This window comes from Benincasa hispida, chromosome 2 (assembly GCF_027475165.1).
Source record: "Benincasa hispida cultivar pf3 chromosome 2, pf3_genome.v1.1, whole genome shotgun sequence".
NCBI classification, from domain to species: domain Eukaryota; kingdom Viridiplantae; phylum Streptophyta; class Magnoliopsida; order Cucurbitales; family Cucurbitaceae; genus Benincasa; species Benincasa hispida.
Window position 1 is genome coordinate 68,895,687 of NC_143479.1, and position 19,516 is coordinate 68,915,202.

The 19,516-nt window shown below is 31.2% G+C and overlaps 1 protein-coding gene and 1 long non-coding RNA gene across 2 annotated transcripts; both read right to left on the reverse strand.

Annotated features, from left to right (window-relative positions):
• Window positions 1-208: 208 nt before the first annotated feature.
• Window positions 209-892, reverse strand: LOC120071980 (putative invertase inhibitor). Its single transcript, XM_039024409.2, has one exon. It carries the CDS (start codon window positions 773-775, stop codon window positions 209-211), a length of 567 nt encoding a protein of 188 aa, XP_038880337.1. The 5' UTR covers window positions 776-892.
• A 16,113-nt stretch (window positions 893-17,005) lies between these two features.
• Window positions 17,006-19,257, reverse strand: LOC150038120 (uncharacterized). Its single transcript, XR_016527773.1, has 4 exons — window positions 18,741-19,257; window positions 18,572-18,641; window positions 18,389-18,454; window positions 17,006-17,216 (listed from the first exon to the last, which is right to left on the reverse strand). It is a non-coding gene; the product is annotated as an uncharacterized LOC150038120 (long non-coding RNA).
• Window positions 19,258-19,516: the final 259 nt, after the last annotated feature.

The window sequence follows — 19,516 nt, forward strand, 5'->3', positions numbered from 1 at the left end:
CTGAAGATCCAGAGGTATGTATTTAATATTCACTATAAGAAATTATTATGTTTGGATTCTGAAATCCTTTTCATGATGATGTTTATCTGATCTCTTGCCATCATGGGGATCTTGTTTACATAATCATATATTGTATGCAACTTCAAAGTGAAATAAGGCTCTTATTTTAAGAGCCAAACAAAACAACCAAACTGCTTAGCTGGTGACGTTAGTTAATCTTCTCTTCACTTAAGAGTTGAGTCATGGACAAGATAATGTTGCAAATCTGATCAAAAACTGCAGTCATTTGTGCAATCGGAGATTGATAGCCTGGTTTTTCTTTGAACCCCATATCACATGTAGCTGCATCACTCATGGCAGCTGAAACCCATGTCTTAACATCATTATAGGCTTTGAATTCCAATGCTGTTACTGAATCTTCAATTTGATCAATGGCATCCTGATAGCTCTCCAAGCAATCTGTCAAACAGTCATCCAAGAAACTGTCTACCGATGTACCATTTTGTAATTGGTTTATGCTTTCATATATGTTGCTAACATTCTCTGCTGCAATTTGTATTACAATTTGTGCTAGGCCATAGAGATCTGCTCCATTGCTGTTAGGAGATGATAGTAAGATTGATTTGCACATATCATTGTAAGGGGTGCTGCTGCAGGTTTTGGTGATGAGATCATTGCCTCCAGAAGTTGATGGAGTTTGTGGAGTTTGGGAAAGTATTTGGAACTGGCAAAGTGAAAGAACTAAGACAACCATGACAATTGAAATGGGTTTCATTGTTCAACTCTTTTGCTTGAAAATGGGAGTCTGAGTTCTTTTGTTCTTGAAGATGATTTGAGAAGTGTGGATAAATGGGGTGTTTTTAAATGCGTAATGAATTTGTTTGATTGTAGAGAGAGGAGCGGATGGCCTGTGGACGCCAATGGTTGACCGCTGCTTTTGGGCTATTTTCTTGGTGAAGTTGAAGCCTTTTGGGAAATTGTTGTTGGCCTTGTTTTTGTGTTCCATTTTAGGCATTTTTCTAAAATAGTCTTCTTGTCTTTGTTTTAATCAAATGGTTTGTTTGTTATTTTTACGAGGTTTATTGTATTTATTTATTTTTATATAGGGTGAATTTTGTTTTGTTTTTGAGATTACCCCTAACATTTCTGAGGACTTAATTAAATTTTGCAAGTTTTTAAAAATGATTAATCACAAGTTTACTTGAAAACAAAAATCGTAAAATGATGCTTGGTCTATCATTTTGGATTCCACCCCCCCCCCAAGGAATCAATTTTAGAGTAACTCTTAAAAAGTAATTTTTTTACCATTCTATTTCTTTCAAAGTAAATTTGTATCTTTTTTTAAGTGGTCCTACAAGACAAAAGAAATTGAGCGAGAATTTTAGTGATATATTTTGGTTGATTGGTTGATAAAAGAAATTGAGCACCAATAGAGAATTTTAGTGATATATTTTGGTTGATTATATAGGCTAGTGATGTGAAATTGATGATGTAATCAATGTTTAAATGTAGCATCTACTAAATTCATATCTTATGGATTGTTTGGTGAGAATTTAACAATTTCAAAATCATAATTTAGGTTCTCCATGGGTCTTGTAAAGATCGCAAGTGGGTCCTCTTAATTGTTGAGTCATCTATGAGTCTTGGATGAACATGAACTTATGTTTTATAATAAATAAAAGTATATTGTACTTTTTTTTCCATGACCTAGTTTAGTCCTTTAATGGGTAGCATCGACTTTTTTTTTTTGGTCGATTTTAAAGGTGTGTCACTTGTCATTTGTACCGTCGTTCCATCTCGTTTTAGTTTTCAGGCCCATTGGTTAGAGATTGTTATAAATAAAGCCTATCTTTTTAAGTAAATAAATTCATGTGAACAAAATTCAATTTTTTTATGGCATGTTCAAGTTTTAAGCAAGTAAACCCATGTTTGAGTAAAATGTAGGGGTTTCTATAGATGTAGCCTAATTAAATGAGATAATTGTCTAAATGATCCATTTTAAAGGTTTAAAAGGGCAAATAACCTTGATTTTGAAAAAAAAATGTCAAATGCCCCTTAGTTGATGTTATGATTGTGTGATGTTACGGTATTGCCCTTTTCTGACGTTAGGGTGTCTTGATATAATTTTCTTTATTTCTCCAGAGCGAGAAATCTTCCTCTGCATGCCTTCCTTATGTACTTCGATATGTCGAGTACACACGAGTAGCTCAACTCTGGTGAGATTGCTTTTTCAAAAACCGGATCATTTCACATTTTTCGTCTATTTTTGGGTCATCCATTTCGTGGACTCTAATTAAATAGACCAAATTACAAAAATGTCTTAAATTCCTTATTTTTTTTTCATAAATAGTCTAATGAGAAAATATTTCTGACCCAAATATCTATATCACCCTCCATGAATTTTAGACATTTTGAAAAAAAAAAATAGAAATAAGAAAAGACACAAATGTTTTTTTTTTAAAAAAAAAAACATATTCAATGCCTTAAATATTTTTTTTTTCCAAAATTGATTTATTTTCAAAATCCAAACACAAAAGTAAATTTTTCTTAGGCCTCCCTTTGATAACCATTTTCATATGGGTAAACAAAAAATCAAGGTTATACACAGTATGTATATCATTTGATAAACTAAATCAAAATAGAAGAGATATAAGAGAGTATAGAGAATAATACAAATATTTATAGTGGTTCAACCAGAGGTTAAAAAAAACCCTTTTAAAAAATAGTTTGGAGAACACCTACTTGGTTAAAGACCCACGACCTCAACCATTCGAAACTACTTCTGGTGACTTCTGAAATATTATGTTACATTTAAATCAGACGTCCTCGAATACCCTTTGTTAATTTAATTGAAGTCAATCATATCGCAGAAAAACCAAAACTTTAACAAAAACCTACAAAAAAAAGTCCATGATAATCACCTAAATATCACAACTGCTGGTCGATTTCTGAAATAACAACGTGAGGCGGTCGATGGCAAATGGAATGACAGGGATGATGGCTTTGTGCGACAATTATAGGGTTTTTTTCCTCCAATTTTTTAAACTTTCTTTAATTATTTATATGTCATTTTAACCTAAAAGACTTATTTAAATATGTTTATATAATAATAATTACATTTTAACTTCCAAATATGTCCATACGTTCCCTTATCTTTCATAAGATAATCTTCTCAATAAACTCAGTTTTGATTCTAAAAATTTTAAATTAAAATAAATATATTAAACTTCCAAAATTATGAAACTTACATTCAAAATCTCTAATTTAAAATTTTGAAAACTATAATATTTTAATTTAATTTATTGTAAATTTAATTTATTAGATCTTGGACATCTATTAAAGTTAAATTAAGTCAAGTTTTGATTTTATTGAACCCACACTTATTCCAAAAATAAATAAGCAAGACAAAATCCATGATTAAATATGAATTGATTGAAAATAACTATTTTTGAAAGGTTGGGGTGTCACATAAAACCTCATAACTTACATTATAATTACACGGTATGCAAATGAAATAACTATTTTTGAAAGATTAGAAGATACATTATAGAGATGTCCAAGCCAATTAGTTTATATCACTAATGTGAGAAAATTTTAATTAAATAATTAATCATTAAATTGTTTATTATGGTTAGTTTTATATGACAATTTGAATTTAAAGATAAATTACTCAAATTTTGGCCTAAAAAGGCAATTTTTAGTAGAAAAAAATAAATATAAATCAAATTATTCATATATATAATCTAAATTTAAACATTCAATTTAATCATAATAAATAATCAAATTTGAAATTTAAATGTAATATTTATGTAATAATAATAATAATAACATAACATTAGATAACTATACTATGTAAAAGCTAATTTGGGGCGGGGACGGGAAATGCATTCCCTGTCTCCGTTTAGCTTAGGGAAATTTTTTTCCCCATTCTCTCCTCCATTCCTCGCCTAATAGAGGAATCCCGCCCCATTCGAGGCTGGACATCTCTAGATGCAATATAGCGTTATAATTGGGAATCATGAAAAATGATGGTTAAAATTCTTATAGCTTCACATTACAACTACCCTATATGTATAAATATATATCAATTAAACTCCTAACTTCATATTGATAGAATATGAAATAATACATGATAAAATTACAAACGAATACATTGGAAAAAGATGAAAACAAATAAATAATATGTAAAAAAAAAATGAAAAATATTTAGATAAACAATGAATCTTATAACAAAAAGAAATAAAAAAACTAGTTAGATAAAATTAAATCTGCAAAGAAAATAGAGATACGTATGAGATATTTGCAGAGAAAAATCAAGAGCGATTATTTGTTTAAATGGAAAAATATATTAATCAAATTCTGAGATTTATTCGAAGAGAGATATTTGGAGAGAAAAACTAGAAAGGATGATTCATTTATATGCAAAAATATGTTTATTTTTTTGTTTTTATTTAGTCAAATTCGGATGAAAACTAATAACTCGATAGTTAATAATTACACTATATATATAAATGTTAATAAATCACTCATCAACAATTACATGTACTACAAATCAGATTGAGAACAAAAAAAAGAATTAGAAAAAGTCAGATTATGTACTCCACAACAGATTTGCTAAAATACTTATTAAATTTCGATTTTGCCATTTTTCCAATTAAAACCTAAATTTTGCTATATACTCCAATTCCCTTAATTTAAGCCCAACATTTAAATAATAAGATATGCTTGAGTCAAATCATTGGTCCATATTAAGTTTATAGACTTTACTTCCACCTTCAAATTTCTTTTCTATTATCTACATTTTACCAAAATTTATTTTTATTTTTGAAATTTAACTAAGAATTCAACTATTGTAATACAAATCATAGTAGAAAAGAGTACATACCTTAAATTTCAAAAATCAAAAACAAAAACGGAATGATTACAAAATGAGGTCTTGATTTGTAAAATATTTTTATAATTTCATTTGAATCAACTTTCTCTTTCTTTGTACTTGAATTTGCCGGATGTCGTCCTCCCCTCTCATTCACCTAATCCCATTTTCTTAACGTGAGTGGTACATCCTTGGCCTCCCCTGTCAGTGTGGCTTCTACAAGTCCCTTCCCTCAGCCTATCCCCATGGGCAACGGACCCTTTCTTTTCTATTATGGTCTATATATTATATTATAAATATTAATATCTTAAATCTATACTTGTTCCAAATATATATAGAATAAACTTCATATACTTAAAATAAACTTTATCTTCATATCATTATTACTAAATATGTTTTGAATTATTTTTAATATTTAGATAGTGTATTACAAGATCTTGTTATGAAATATAATTAGGGTGTGTTTGGTATGTGATAAAAATAGAGAGTTGAGTTGAATTGAGTTGGTAATTATTATTTAAATTTTCTAGGGAGTTAAATTGTTATGTTTGTTTGCAAAGTTGAGTTGAGTTGGTAATTATTGTCTATATTTATTGTGTTAGTTGAGTTGAGTTTGAGGATTTGATGCAGTTTTTTTTTTTTTGTGAATAAGATTAGTTCTATTTTTTTTTCTGTTTGTTTTTCCATTTCATTCTTTTATTTTTTAGTTTTATGCTTTGCTATTGTTGATTAATTTTCAAATATACACGTATTTTCTCAAATCATTTATGACATAAACGGGACAATCTCAATTTTTTTTTTCTCAATTTGTAGAACATAGTATATTATTTTTCATATATTCTTTTCAAAAACGGTAATAATTTTAATTCTCTTCAATCGATAAAACATACCAAAAAAATATATTTCATATTGTTGCTCAATTAATTGGTATATTGTATATTGTATGTATATATATTGAATGTATGTATATATATTGAAGGTAATTATCCCAATTACTAATTGGTATATTGTATGTATATATATTGAATCTTGCTAACTTAACTTTATTATTTCACATATCATACAGTTTATTTTTATATAATGTGGATAGTATATTTGGGGATCCAAACGGCAAAGATGAAGGAAGGGAGAAAGAAATGAAAATAGAATCCAAAGATTTGACGATAAAAAAAAAAAAAAAAAAAATCAGATCTGAATTCAAACGGCAAAGATGAGGGAAGAGAGAAAGAAATGAAAATATATTGATTTTTAGGGTTAGTTTTGAGGGATTAAAAAGGGGAGTTTTGAGTGGGTAAAAAATGGGTTTTAATAATCTATAGGTTTGACGATAAAAAAAAAAAAAAAAAAAAAAATCTGGTTCCAAATGGCAAAGATGAGGGAAGAGAGAAAGAAATGAAAATATATTGATTTTTAGGGTTAGTTTTGAGAGGATAAAAAATGGAAGTTTTGAGTGGATAAAAAGGGGTTTTAATAACTCATAGGTTTTCTTTATGGCTTACCAAACATGGGTAATAAATACTCACTCAACCCAACAACTCATAATTTAAAAATATTTATAAAATATTACTCGTGAAGTAGGTCAATTCTATAAAATTTTCTATAATATATATATATATATATATATATATATATATATATATATATTTATATTTTGCTATGATCATGGATCGGTCATTTTTTAAGGAGGAAGCATTGGCCCTTTGACATCGGTTTTGAAGGAGTGAGAGCTCCATTCTCTATCCCTCAAAAAGACAAATGGAAAGAATGCTATGAAAAAAGTTGAGCCCCATGATTTTAGTAAAAAAACACATTTTAAATTTATTTTGCTATGGATTAATTTTCGATAAATTAGTCAGAGATTATTCTAGAGATAAAAGTTAAAATATTTAAACTCATAATCGTTAAATAAAAAATTCTAGCACCCACAAAGAAAGAAAAAACACCACAAAGGCTAATTGAAAGCAAAGTTTTAAAAAAAAAAAAAAGAAAAAAAAGAGTCATGGTCATCGTTTTTCAATTTTACCATGAGATGTTCAAGTTTGATGAAAATGAAACTATCAAATCTTTTCACTATGGCCACGATTTGATCATTTTTTAAATGGGATAATGTTGGATTTTTTGTATGGATGACCTCATTTGGGGGCCAAATGAAAAATGCTCGTCTGTTGAAAAAGTAATGGAAAGTGGCCTTCTGCTTATGTCATTCATATGTGATTTTACCGCTTCGCCCCTGAGATGCACCCTACACGACGCTATCAAGGAATCAATCCTCATTGGCTCGTCATTCGATCCTCGATGCACGGTCCCTCGACACCCCAATGCATAGTCATTTGATATGACCATGCCATTCAAGTCGAAATTGCTAATGTCCAATTTCTCTTCAGAAAGTCTTCTTTGGAGAATGTTACAATCGTACCATTCAAACCAAAAGTCATTGCATCCTTCCTATCGTCTATAATTTCCCTCAATAGAATGTAGTGGACCAATGGACTTTTGAAGATAATGTCCATGTCCCCAAAATGGCCAAAATACCATCTTTTTGAAAGGGAAGCTGAGTGAGAGTAAGCTTCTCTTTCACTATCTTCTTAGCCGTCCCAATGTGAGAGGATAGATTGGTCGCCTGGTCTGAGAAATGATCCTGTTGGATCGATAGAGGTGGGTGAATAGGGTTTAATTAATTTTTTTTTAAAATTAACCCAATTAAACTAATTAATACACTTTTTATAAATAATAAGAAAAATTCAATTTATGCAACAAATAAGATGACAAAAATGTTATAATTTAATTCTATCAAATTTTAGCCAATAAATAATAACAAACTAAAACATACAATAAATTGCTTAAATTAATTGCAAAAATAAAAAGGAAAAATTTAGAGAAGAAGACACCGTAATTTTTATAGTGGTTCAGTCAAACTCGACCTACTCCACCCCCCAAGCGCCTCTTAGGAATTTAAATAAAATCTATCCGACTCTTTCCACGAATTAGAGCCAACCGTTACACCACCGCTCCTTTTATGGGTTCAAGAGCAAACCCGATCTTTTCCATGGTTTAGGATCAAACTATTACAAATGTTGGAATTTTTTAAGAACACAATACAACTCTCACTAGAGTGGATTTACAAGTTTAAGCACTCAACAAGTTTATCCTCACAATACAATAATACCCTCTCAAGAATAAGATGAAAAGAAAAAAAATTGGGAATTTAGAGAGAGCAACAATAGAACTTTTGAGTTTTGAGGATTATGAAATGTAAAATTTGGAGAGGAAGATGGTTTATATAGAGATGGAAAAATTTTTAGAAACCACAATTAATTTGGACTATTGGATTTTGGAAAAGAAAAATTGATGGTGGAGATTTTAAACTAAACTAGTCGTTAGATACAAATAAAATATAATATTAAATTCCTTTTCTTTTGAAATTCATTTTCTTTTTAAAATTAATCAAAAAAAATAAAACATATCATATGTCAAAAACTAGCCGTTAGACACAAACATAAAATAATATTAAATTCATTTTCCTTTTAATTCATTTTCTTTTTAAATTCATTCTCTTTAAAGTCAATCCAAAAATAAAAAATATACCATGTGTAAAAAACTAGCCGTTAGACTCAAACATAAAATAACATTAAATTTATTTTCCTTTTAAATTTCTTTTTAATTTCAATTTTTTTTTATTTTAAATCAATCCAAAAATCAAAAGTCCATCATATGTTAATCTCTTAATGATCTACCATTCAACCAATATGCTGCCACATGTCTACATGCAAATGGTATGGTTATGCCACGTCATCCACCACGGTATTTTCTCAATAGACTTGTTTCGGTCAAATCGTCTTCGTTTTAGCTCTGATTTGAGTGATTCAAGAGGTGTTGGAATCGTTGTTCTGAGCTCTACGCTATGGACATATTAAAACACTAAGATTTTCAGTAATTAAAAATTGAGTTTGTTATTATCAAAACATTGATTAATTAATTAATTAAAATTAATTAATTTGAGATTAAGGGCCAAAAAGCCAACAATCTCATGATGAAAAACCATTCAAGAAAAATAGCTTGAAATACATGTAAATCATATGTAGCATATAATAAAATTCAACATATCACCATAAAGATCATTCTTGAAATTCACTCAGAAAAAATAAATTCTCCCCCTAATTAATACAATCAAAATTATAACAAAATTATAGCATATTTTTCTTAAACTTCTTGATTCACTCAAAAAAAAAAATAAATTCTCCTCTTAATTAATACAATCAAAATCATAACAAATTTATAGCATATTTTTCTTAAACTTCTCCACTTTGGAATCATCAAAAAGAATAATTAAGAAAAATTTAGAACTACATAAATGTTTCCCTTAAAAACATGAACATAAATTTAGCACAACTCCCCCTAAGAATATTAACACATGCTTTCCATATCTCCCCCTATCAAAATGCCTTCTAAAAGATTTAACAAGTAAAATTATAAAATCAAGAGGCATCACAACGAATAATACCGAGCTCAAGCCTATTTTTGCAAAAGTTTTCTTCATTCAAAGGCTTGGTAAAAATATCCACTAATTGATTATTAGAGCCTACAAATTCAAGAGTAATATTATCATTTTGCACATGCTCTCTAATAAAGTGATGCCTAATATCAATATGCTTAGTCCTAGAATGATGTATAGGATTTTTAGTCAAATTAATAGCACTAGTATTATCACAAAATATAGATACATTATCAAACTTTAATCCAAAATCACAAAGAGTTTGTATCATCTAAAGAATTTGAGCACTAACAACTAGCAACTGCAATATATTATGCTTCGGTAGTGGATAAGGCAACCGGGTTTTGCTTTTTACTAAACCAAGAAATTAAGGAACTACCAAGAAATTGACAAGTCCCACTGGTACTCTTATGGTCAAGTAAACTACCCGCAAAATCCGCATCGGAATATCCTACCAAATTAAATTCAACATTTCTAGGATGCCATAAGCCTAAATCAATAGTACCAAGCAAATATTTAAAAATTCTTTTAACAACATGTAAATGTGATTCCTTAGGACAAGATTGAAAGCTAGCACAACATACACTAAACATAATATCGGGTCTACTAGCAATTAAATAAAGAAAAGATCCAATCATACCTCTATAAGTTTTTATATCCACACACTTACCTTTTTCATCCTTGTCAAGCTTAGTGGATGTGCTCATAGGAGTTTTTACAATTTTACTTTCATTGAATTTGAACATTTGAGCAAATCCCTTGTGTATTTTTCTTGACTTATGAAAATACAATCCTTGAGTTGTTTGATTTGGAGTACAAGGAAGAAGCTAAGTTCTTCCATCATACTCATCTCAAATTCACTATGCATACACTTAGAAAATTCTTCACACAAAGATGGATTAGTAGAACAAAAAATAATATCAACCATATATATTTGTACTAAAAGCATATCATTTTCTTTAGTCTTAATAAAAAGAGTAGTATCAATTTTACCCATTTTAAATCCATTCTTAAGCAAGAAATTACTAAGTCTATCATACCAAGCTCTTGAAGCTTGTTTTAAGTCATAAAGAGCCTTTTTCAAGTGATAAACATGATTAGGAAAATCAAAACTTTCAAACCCCGGAGGTTGTTCTACATAAACTTCCTCCATGATATAACCATTTAAAAATGCACTTTTCACATCCATTTGATCCAAAATAAAATTCTTATAAGAAGCAAAAACAAGCAACATTCTAATAGCTTCTAATCTAACAATGGGTGCAAAATTTTCTTCATAATCTATTCCTTCCTCTTGACAATAACCTTGAGCTACAAGTCTAGCTTTATTTCTAATGATATTTCCGTTTTCATCCATTTTATTTTTAAAGACCCATTTAGTTCCAATTATAGAAGCATGAGAGGGCCTAAGGACTAACTCCCAAACTTTATTCCTTTCAAATTGATTTAATTCTTCTTGCATAGCTAAAATCCAAAATTCATCATTTTTGGCATCTTTAAAACTTTTTGGTTCAATTTGAGAAACAAAAGCAAGATTATTAAACATATTAAGAGAGGAATGAGTTTTCACATCTTGTTCGGGATTACCAAGAATTAATTCTTTGAGATAGGAAGGAGCATACCTCCACTCTTTAGGCATGGATGAAGAACCAACTTCGTTCTTTTCGATTAAGCTCACCTCTTGCTTACTTGAAACAATTTCCTTGCCTTTGTCACTAACAAGTAAATCTCCAAAATTTCCTTCTAAAACATCACTATAAATAGGCTCATTAGAAATAACATTGCAAGATTCATCAAATACGACATGCATAGATTCCTCAATTACTAAAGTTCTTTTATTGAAAACTCTATAAGCTTTACTAGTAGAGGAATAGCAAAGGAAAATACCAACATCCGTCTTATAATCAAATTTTCCAAGTTTTTCTTTGTTATTCAAAATAAAACATTTGCAACCAAAAACTTTGAAATACCCAATATTTGGAATTTTGTTATGCCAAAGTTCATAAGGAGTTTTATCCAAAGAAGGTCTAATTAAAACTCTATTTAAAACATAACAAGCGGTGTTAACGGCTTCCGCCCAAAAGTATGTAGGTAAACCATACTCATGCAACATTGATCTAGCAAATTCTTGCGAAGTACGATTTTTCCTTTCAACTACACTGTTTTGTTGAGGAGTTCTTGGAGCGAAGAAATTATGAGAAAAACCATTTTCTTCACAAAAAGTTTCAAAAGCATTTCTATCAAATTCTCCTCCATGATCACTCATAATTTTAGAAATCAAAAAACCTTTTTCATTTTGAACTGTTTTTGCAAAACTAGAAAAGTTTTTCAAAGCATCATCCTTATGTTTTAGTATCAAAACCCAAGTAAATCTTCAAAAATCATCAACTATCACAAAGGCATAATAGTTCCCTCCAAAACTAGCAATTCTAGAAGGGCCAAATAAGTCCATGTGTAATAGTTGAAGGGGTCTAGTTGTAGAGATTACATTTTTAGATTTGAAAGAGGACTTAGTTTGCTTACCCATTTGACAAGCATCACAAACTGTCTTTTTCAAATTTAAATTTGGGAAGACCTTTAACCAAAGAATTCTTAGAAATATTTGAAATTAAGTGCATGCTAGCATGTCCTAGTCTTCTATGCCATAACCAAGAATCATTATGCAAAGCCGATAAACATTTATCATTAATAGGACAATCATTCAAATCAATAGTATAAACACTTTCATCTCTATTTCCAACAAATATAACTTTTCTATCACTAGCATTTTCAATGATGCAATTCTTTTTATCAAACACAACTCTAGAGCTTTTATTACACAATTGACTAATACTAAGTAAATCATGCTTCAAACCATCAACCAAAAGTACATTTTCAATTAAAATAGAAGATTCATTACCTATACTACCTTTACCAATTATTTTATCTTTCTTGTTGTCACCAAAGGTTACAAGATCTCCATCCTTTTTAGAGAGAGAGACAAACTTGGATCCATCATGTGCCTCGAGCAATCACTATCCAAGTACCACTTGTTTTTCTTAGAGGGTTTCAAACAAACCTACAAACACAAATGTTCAAGTTCGATTCTTTGGTACCCACACTTGTTTGGGTCCTAGATGGTTAGCATTGACAAACTTGGGAATCCATTTCATTTTTGCATAGACATTTAAGGCATTGGATTTAGACAAGTAACAAGAATAAGTTATATGTCCAAACTTGCCACATGAGAAACAAACAACATTATGCAAAGATTGATCTCTTACAACAAATTTATGCACTCTACTTTTCTTGGAGAAATTATTCCTTGGAGCATTGTGAAACTTTGCCTTTTGAGAAAAATTTCTTCTTGGAGAAGTAGTATGAGCATATTTCAATTTAAACCACTTAGGTCTAATATGGCCTTCAACACCACAATAATGACATATAGACACAAAGTTAGATTTAACATGCTTAGACACAACCTTAAGCATATTATAAGATGCTTTAACAAAGATAGTTTTAGAACTTGAAGGAGTAGAACATTCATCAATATAGCCTAAACCTTTTTTATCACAAAAAAGATTGCCTACTTCAATTATCTTGTTTAATCTTTGAGCACCTATTGTCAACTTTTTAATAGATTCTTTAGCCTTATCGAGTTCTTGCAGTTTCTTTTCTTTGAGTAATTTAAACAAATTATCTTTTTCACAACTATCATGCTCAAGAAATTTAACTTTGTCAAGCAAGGCATTTTTCTCATCACAATCAAAAGCATGCTTGTCACAAGAGATATTCATTTCATCAATATGCATAGCATCATGCTCATTCTCTTTTAAGCAAGCAATTTCTTCAAGTAAAGACTTATTTTTACTAGATAAAACATTGTATTTCTTTTTAAGCGCAACATACTTAGAACTAAGTTTTTCTAAATCATTTTGCATATTTTCAAAAGCTTCGAAAAATTCATTATAAGAAAGAGGTTCTAGAGTTACCTCATCATTTTGTTCATCCTCTTTGTCACTATGAGCCATGAAATAAAAATTGGTCACTTCTTCATTATCATTCCCACTTTCGCTTTCATCGCTATCATCCCAAGTAGCTTTCATTGCTTTCTTCTTGGATTTCTTGGATGATTTGAGAAAAGGATAATCAGTTCTAATATGACCTGGCTTCTTGCATTCATAGCATATTACCTCATCCTTTTTGCTCTTTTCACCTTTTGACTCTTTTTGGTTGGAGAGACGCTTCTTGAATTGCTTCTTTCTCTTGATGAAGTTCTTATACTTACGTGAAAGATAGGCAACATCATCTTCATCAAGGTCATCTTCATCTTGGGAGTCAACTTCTAAAGAGATGGTCTTTAAAGCTATACTCTTTTCTTTCTTTTTCTTCTCATCCTCCATGTTTTTCTTGATCTTTATCTCATGCGTCAACAACGAGGCCATGAGTTCATCAATGGAGAGAGATTTGAGATTCTTTGCCTCTTGAGTGGCGGTGACTTTAGGCTCCCATTGTTTAGGCAAAGACCACACTAGCTTCTTTATCTTCTCAAGATTTGAGTACTTTTTCCCAAGTCCTTCTAAAGCATTGACAATGTTAGTAAATCTAATAAACATATCGAAAATAGCTTCATTTTCATCAATTTTAAATATTTCATATTGATGAACTAATATGTCAATCTTTGTTTCTTTTACTTGACTAGTTCCTTCATGAGTAATTTCTAATTTATCTCATATTTCTTTAGCGGTTTTGCAAATAGACACTCTATTATACTCAACTTCATTCAAAGCACAAAATAAGCAATTAATATCTTTGGCATTTAAAGAGCATGTTTTCTTTTCATTTATTGACCATTCTTCCTTAGGTTTTATAGTGCTAACACCATCAACATCTTTTGTTGGAATTTTAAAACCTTCCTCAACAATATCCCATAAATCATAATCAATAGAAAGCAAGAAAAATCTCATTCTATTTTTTCAATAACTATAATTAGTACCATTAAAGAAAGGAGGCTTTGTAATAGATTAACTATTGGTAAAAGGGATAAAACCTAAAGTTGACATAGCTCAAAAACAATTAAGTTTATCAAGAAATAAATATTTCAAGAAGAGCAACCCGTTCTGATACCAATTGTTGGATTGATATGGCAACCCTAGAGGGGTGAATAGGATTTAATTAAACTTTTTTTTTAAAATTAACCCAATTAAACTAATTAATACACTTTTTATAAATAATAAGAAAAAATCAATTTATGCAACAAATAAGATGACAAAAATGTTATAATTTAATTCTATCAAATTTTAGCAAATAAATAAGAATAAACTAAAACATACAATAAATTGCTTAAATTAATTGCAAAAATAAAAAGGAAAGAGTTAGAGAAGAAGACACCGTAATTTTTATAGTGGTTCGGTCAAACTCGACCTACTCTACTCCCCAAGCGCCTCTTGGGAATTTTAATAAAATCTATCCGACTCTTTTCACGGATTAGAGCCCAACCGTTACACCACCGCTCATTTTACGGGTTCAAGAGCAAACCCGATCTTTTCCACGGTTTAGGATCAAACCGTTACAAATGTTGGAATTTTTTAAGAACACAATAAAACTCTCACTAGAGTGGATTTACAAGTTTAAGCACTCAACAAGTTTATCCTCACAATACAATAACACTCTCTCAAAAATAAGATGAAAAGAAAAAAAAATTGGGAACTTAGAGAGAGCGATAATGGAACTTTTGAGTTTTGGAGGATTATGAAATGTAAAATTTGTTGGTTTAAAATTTGGAGAGAAAGATGGTTTATATAGAGATGGAAAAAATTTTAGAAACCATAATTAATTTGAACCATTAGATTTTAGAAAACAAAAATCAATGATGGAAATTTTAAACTAAACTAGTCGTTAGATAAAAACAAAATATAATATTAAATTCCTTTTCTTTTGAAATTCAATTTCTTTTTAAAAATAATCCCAAAAAAAAAAAATACCATGTGTCAAAAACTAGCCGTTAGACACAAACATAAAATAATATTAAATTCATTGTCTTTTTAAATTCATTCTCTTTAAAGTCAATCCAAAAATAAAAAACATACCATGTGTAAAAAACTAGCCGTTAGACACAAACATAAAATAATATTAAATTTATTTTCCTTTTCCTTTTCAATTTCAATTTTTTATTTTAAATCAATCCAAAATTCAAAAGTCTATCATATGTTAATCTCTTAATGATCCACCATTCAACCAATATGCTGCCACATGTCTATATGCAAATGGTCTGGTTATGCCACGTCATCCACCACGGTATTTTCTCTATAGACTTGTTTCGGTAATATCGTGTTCATTTTAGCTCCGATTTGAGTAATTCAAGAGGTGTTGGAATCGTTGTTTCGAGCTCTACGCTATATACATATTAAAATACTAAGATTTTCAGTAATTAAAAATTGAGTTTGTTATCATCAAAACATTGATTAATTAATTAATTTGAGATGAAAGACCAAAAAGCCAATAGATCGTAGGGAGGAATTTTGAATTGTCTAGCCATACTACATAAAATAACAAAAAATTTTGTTTTATACTCGATGCATGATACTCGATACATGACTGCACGATACTCGATACTCGATGCACTACATACTATCCCTTACTCGCTACATTACATGTGACTCAATGGTCGATTATCGAGCATTCGAGTTGATTTTCCACCTACATGACTTATCCTACTCAAACCCTAAACTCTAGACGATCCAAAATACCAAAAATATGAAAACCGAAACGAAAAAAATTTGAGCTCTAGCCAAACATGCAAGATATGAAAACCGTATCGGTCGAATATCGAGGAACATGCAATTGCATATCGAGGAACATGATGATGCCAAAATATAAACAAAGAAAGAAAGAAACATGCCAAAATATAAACAAAGAAAGAGACAAATGATGCCAAAATATAAACAAAGAGAAGAATGTTACTTGATATAGAGAAAATCGAGAGAGTTTCGACTCAAGAGGTGTTGTTGTTGAGGGATATAAAATTGCAAGACGAGAGAGAATAGTCTGAGCAACGAGTTGAAGTGGTGAAATAATGGACTTCAAATAGGTTAATAATTCAAAAGTTTAAAAGGATCGAGTATAAAGTAATCTAGTATCGAGTATGACATGGCTATGATCGAGTATACACGTGTCGATTGTCGTCATATCGAGTGATCATGCATCGGGGTATCGAGTGACAAGCCATCGAGGATCAAGTGACGAGTCATCGTGGATCGAGTTCCTTGATAGTGGCAGGCGCACGGAGTGCATCTCAGAAGTGGAGCGGTAAAATCACACGTGGATGACGTAAGCAGAAGATAACTTTCCATTACTTTTTCAATACTTGACCATTTTTCATTTGGATCTCTCAAATGAGACTATCTGTACAAAAAAATTCGTTAACATGCATTGAACTTTTTTTCGTCAGTTTTAAAGAGGTATCTTGGGCCATTTCTAAAGAGATACCATGACTCTTTTGTCGGTTGAAAAGAGATATGTAAGGACCCGACCCCTTAGGACTTAGGTAAGGCCGTTACTAAATTAAATGCTTGCAAAGAATTTAAAACGACGCTCAGTTATTTGAAATAAATGCTAATTAAAACAAGAGAAGTTCAAAAGACATTTATTAAATGCAATTGTTAAAAACAATAATAGGGTACCCATAAATTATAAAGGTTAATAAATACATATGAAAAACAATTCTTAATAATAAGTTTCAAACATCAAAACTAAACGTTAAAAGAAACATAAAAAGAACTCTAAATCTCATGATGCGGAAGCGTAAAAACTAGTCCCAGTGGCTCGATCATGAATTCCGCTGCGCCATCGCCGGTGCATCTCTACCCTTACCTGAAACATCAACATAAGAAAGAATGAGTATGAAATACTCAGTAAATAGTCCCACCACTGGGGTTAGGCTAGGCATCTATGTCCTCTAGATACCCGCATATGGCACATAAATACATGTAACAAAGAAGAGACTGAGTCCTATCCTATTGTAGTTAAGTATGCCCACAAAACTGGTGAATCCCGAAGGAAACACAAAACTGGTGAATCCCGGAGGAAATACAAAACTGATGAATCTCGGAGGAAACACAAAACTGGTGATTCCCGAAGGAAACACAAAACTGGTGAATCCCGAAGGAAACACAAATTGGTGAATCCCGAAGGAAACACAAACTGGTGAATCCCGAAAGAAAACACAAAACTGGTGAATCCCGAAGGAAACACAAAACTGGTGAATCCCAAAGGAAACACAAACTAGTAAATCCCGAAGGAAACACAAACTAGTGAATCCCGAAGGAAACACAAACTGATGAGCATCTAACTAATCAATGAGGATATTCACACAGTCTTAACGTGCTATGATTCAACATTGTACGGTTCTAAAACATACATAAAAATCCTTGATACCATGGCTACATCACATACACATAATTCTTAATAACATATTATACATCATCCATGTATAACTTATATCATAAATCCACAACATGCAAGTATGCCTCAACACCAATAGATCAGACATCGACATATGAAAACACATACTATCACATACTAACGATCAAGCACTTAGGTGTGTATGTAAACAAATCAGAATTTGTGCTAGAACATACTTTGATTCAGGTCATACTGTCAATCAACATGCTAACATTTACCATAACATAAACTTATCATGCTAGCATGCAACTAAAACCAAGCCCGTGGGCAGTTCCAGTAGTAAGATTACTTACCTTGAAATTAAATCCAAAGAAGCCCAAGCAAGCTTATCCTTTTCAAGACAAGCAACACTTAAGATAAATCCAATATTTAAATCAATATTTTGGGTCTAACTCCAATTAACCAAATTATTCAAAGACCTCCAATTTTACTTCACTTAAACTATAGCTCGGTCTAAACTTAATTCCAAAACCCACTTCTGTTGGTTACCTGAACATATACAAAGTTCAAAATTAATACCTTAATTCTCCAGAATTAATCTTAATTCAAAATAACCACCCAACAACTTACTCCAAACTTACCAAACTTCAAAAGATAATTGGCCTTTACTTTGATGAGCAATACCCTAAACGTCTCAAGTCTTGAATCTAAAATCCAAACCAAGGAGATGTTAACAATTTTAACCCAAAACCAAAACATATAAAATTTAATCTAACCATCCCCAAACTGATTGGTGTTCAAGAGTAACCACAAGAATTGCAAACCTTATACAAAACACCTGTCGAACAACCTTGAATCTGGTGGATGGTCGCTTCAACAATTTTCAACTCCAATCTAAAGTCAAATAATGCAACTAAGGTTAACACTCATTCCAAACTTAATGGGCATCCAAAAATCCTTTAAGAAACCCAACCCAACAAGAAATGATCTTACCTAAATCCAAGATTCCCTTGAGATCACACAATGGCGACGAGTGAACTCAAGCGATGGTCGAGGCTTCGACGGCGACAAAAACTTCGATGGCTGAATGTGGACGGCTAGCTAGGGTATCGAATGGCCTCATAAAGGCTGAGAAGGGAGCGAGGCACGTGGCTGGACGACGTTAAGCGACGACCGGACGACTCCACTCGACGAGCGACCTGGCGTAAGGGCTGGGCAAACAAATCGAGCGGTAGACGCGCGGATCCGGAGGGTGGGCCTTCGAATGCGGTCGGGCCTCGCCGAACGGTAGGCATCAGCTGTGCAAAACCTCGGCGGCAAGCGGCTAGGGTCGGACCGACAGCGTCTGGATGAAGGGTTGAGGAGATCAGCTGCTGGTCGAGGTCGGCGACGGGAATGATGCGGTGTGGTAAGGCGTCGTTGGCGGTTAGAGTAAAAAGAACTTTAGGCGGGGGGGGGCACCGGATGCTTGACGAAGAAATGGGGGTTTGATTTTATTTTTTTTATAAATAATAATAATAATAATAATAACTAAAAAGGGAAATAAGTATAATTATACTTTATTCTTTTTCCTTATTCCACTTTATACTATTAAATTCCTTTTCTTTTCAAAAGAAAATTAATTCCTGCCATTAATTTTCAAATCGAATAATTTCACGCCAACAATTAAATTCCGCAACTACACTTGACTTCCAAAATTCCACAAATACCTTCAACAATAAAGGGAAATACTGAAATTACATAAAAATATAAAAAAAAATATTTGGGGT

Bases quoted from the DNA above. Each gene is read 5' to 3' on its own strand.
- LOC120071980 (XM_039024409.2), bottom strand. From the start codon at position 775: ATGAAACCCATTTCAATTGTCATGGTTGTCTTAGTTCTTTCACTTTGC.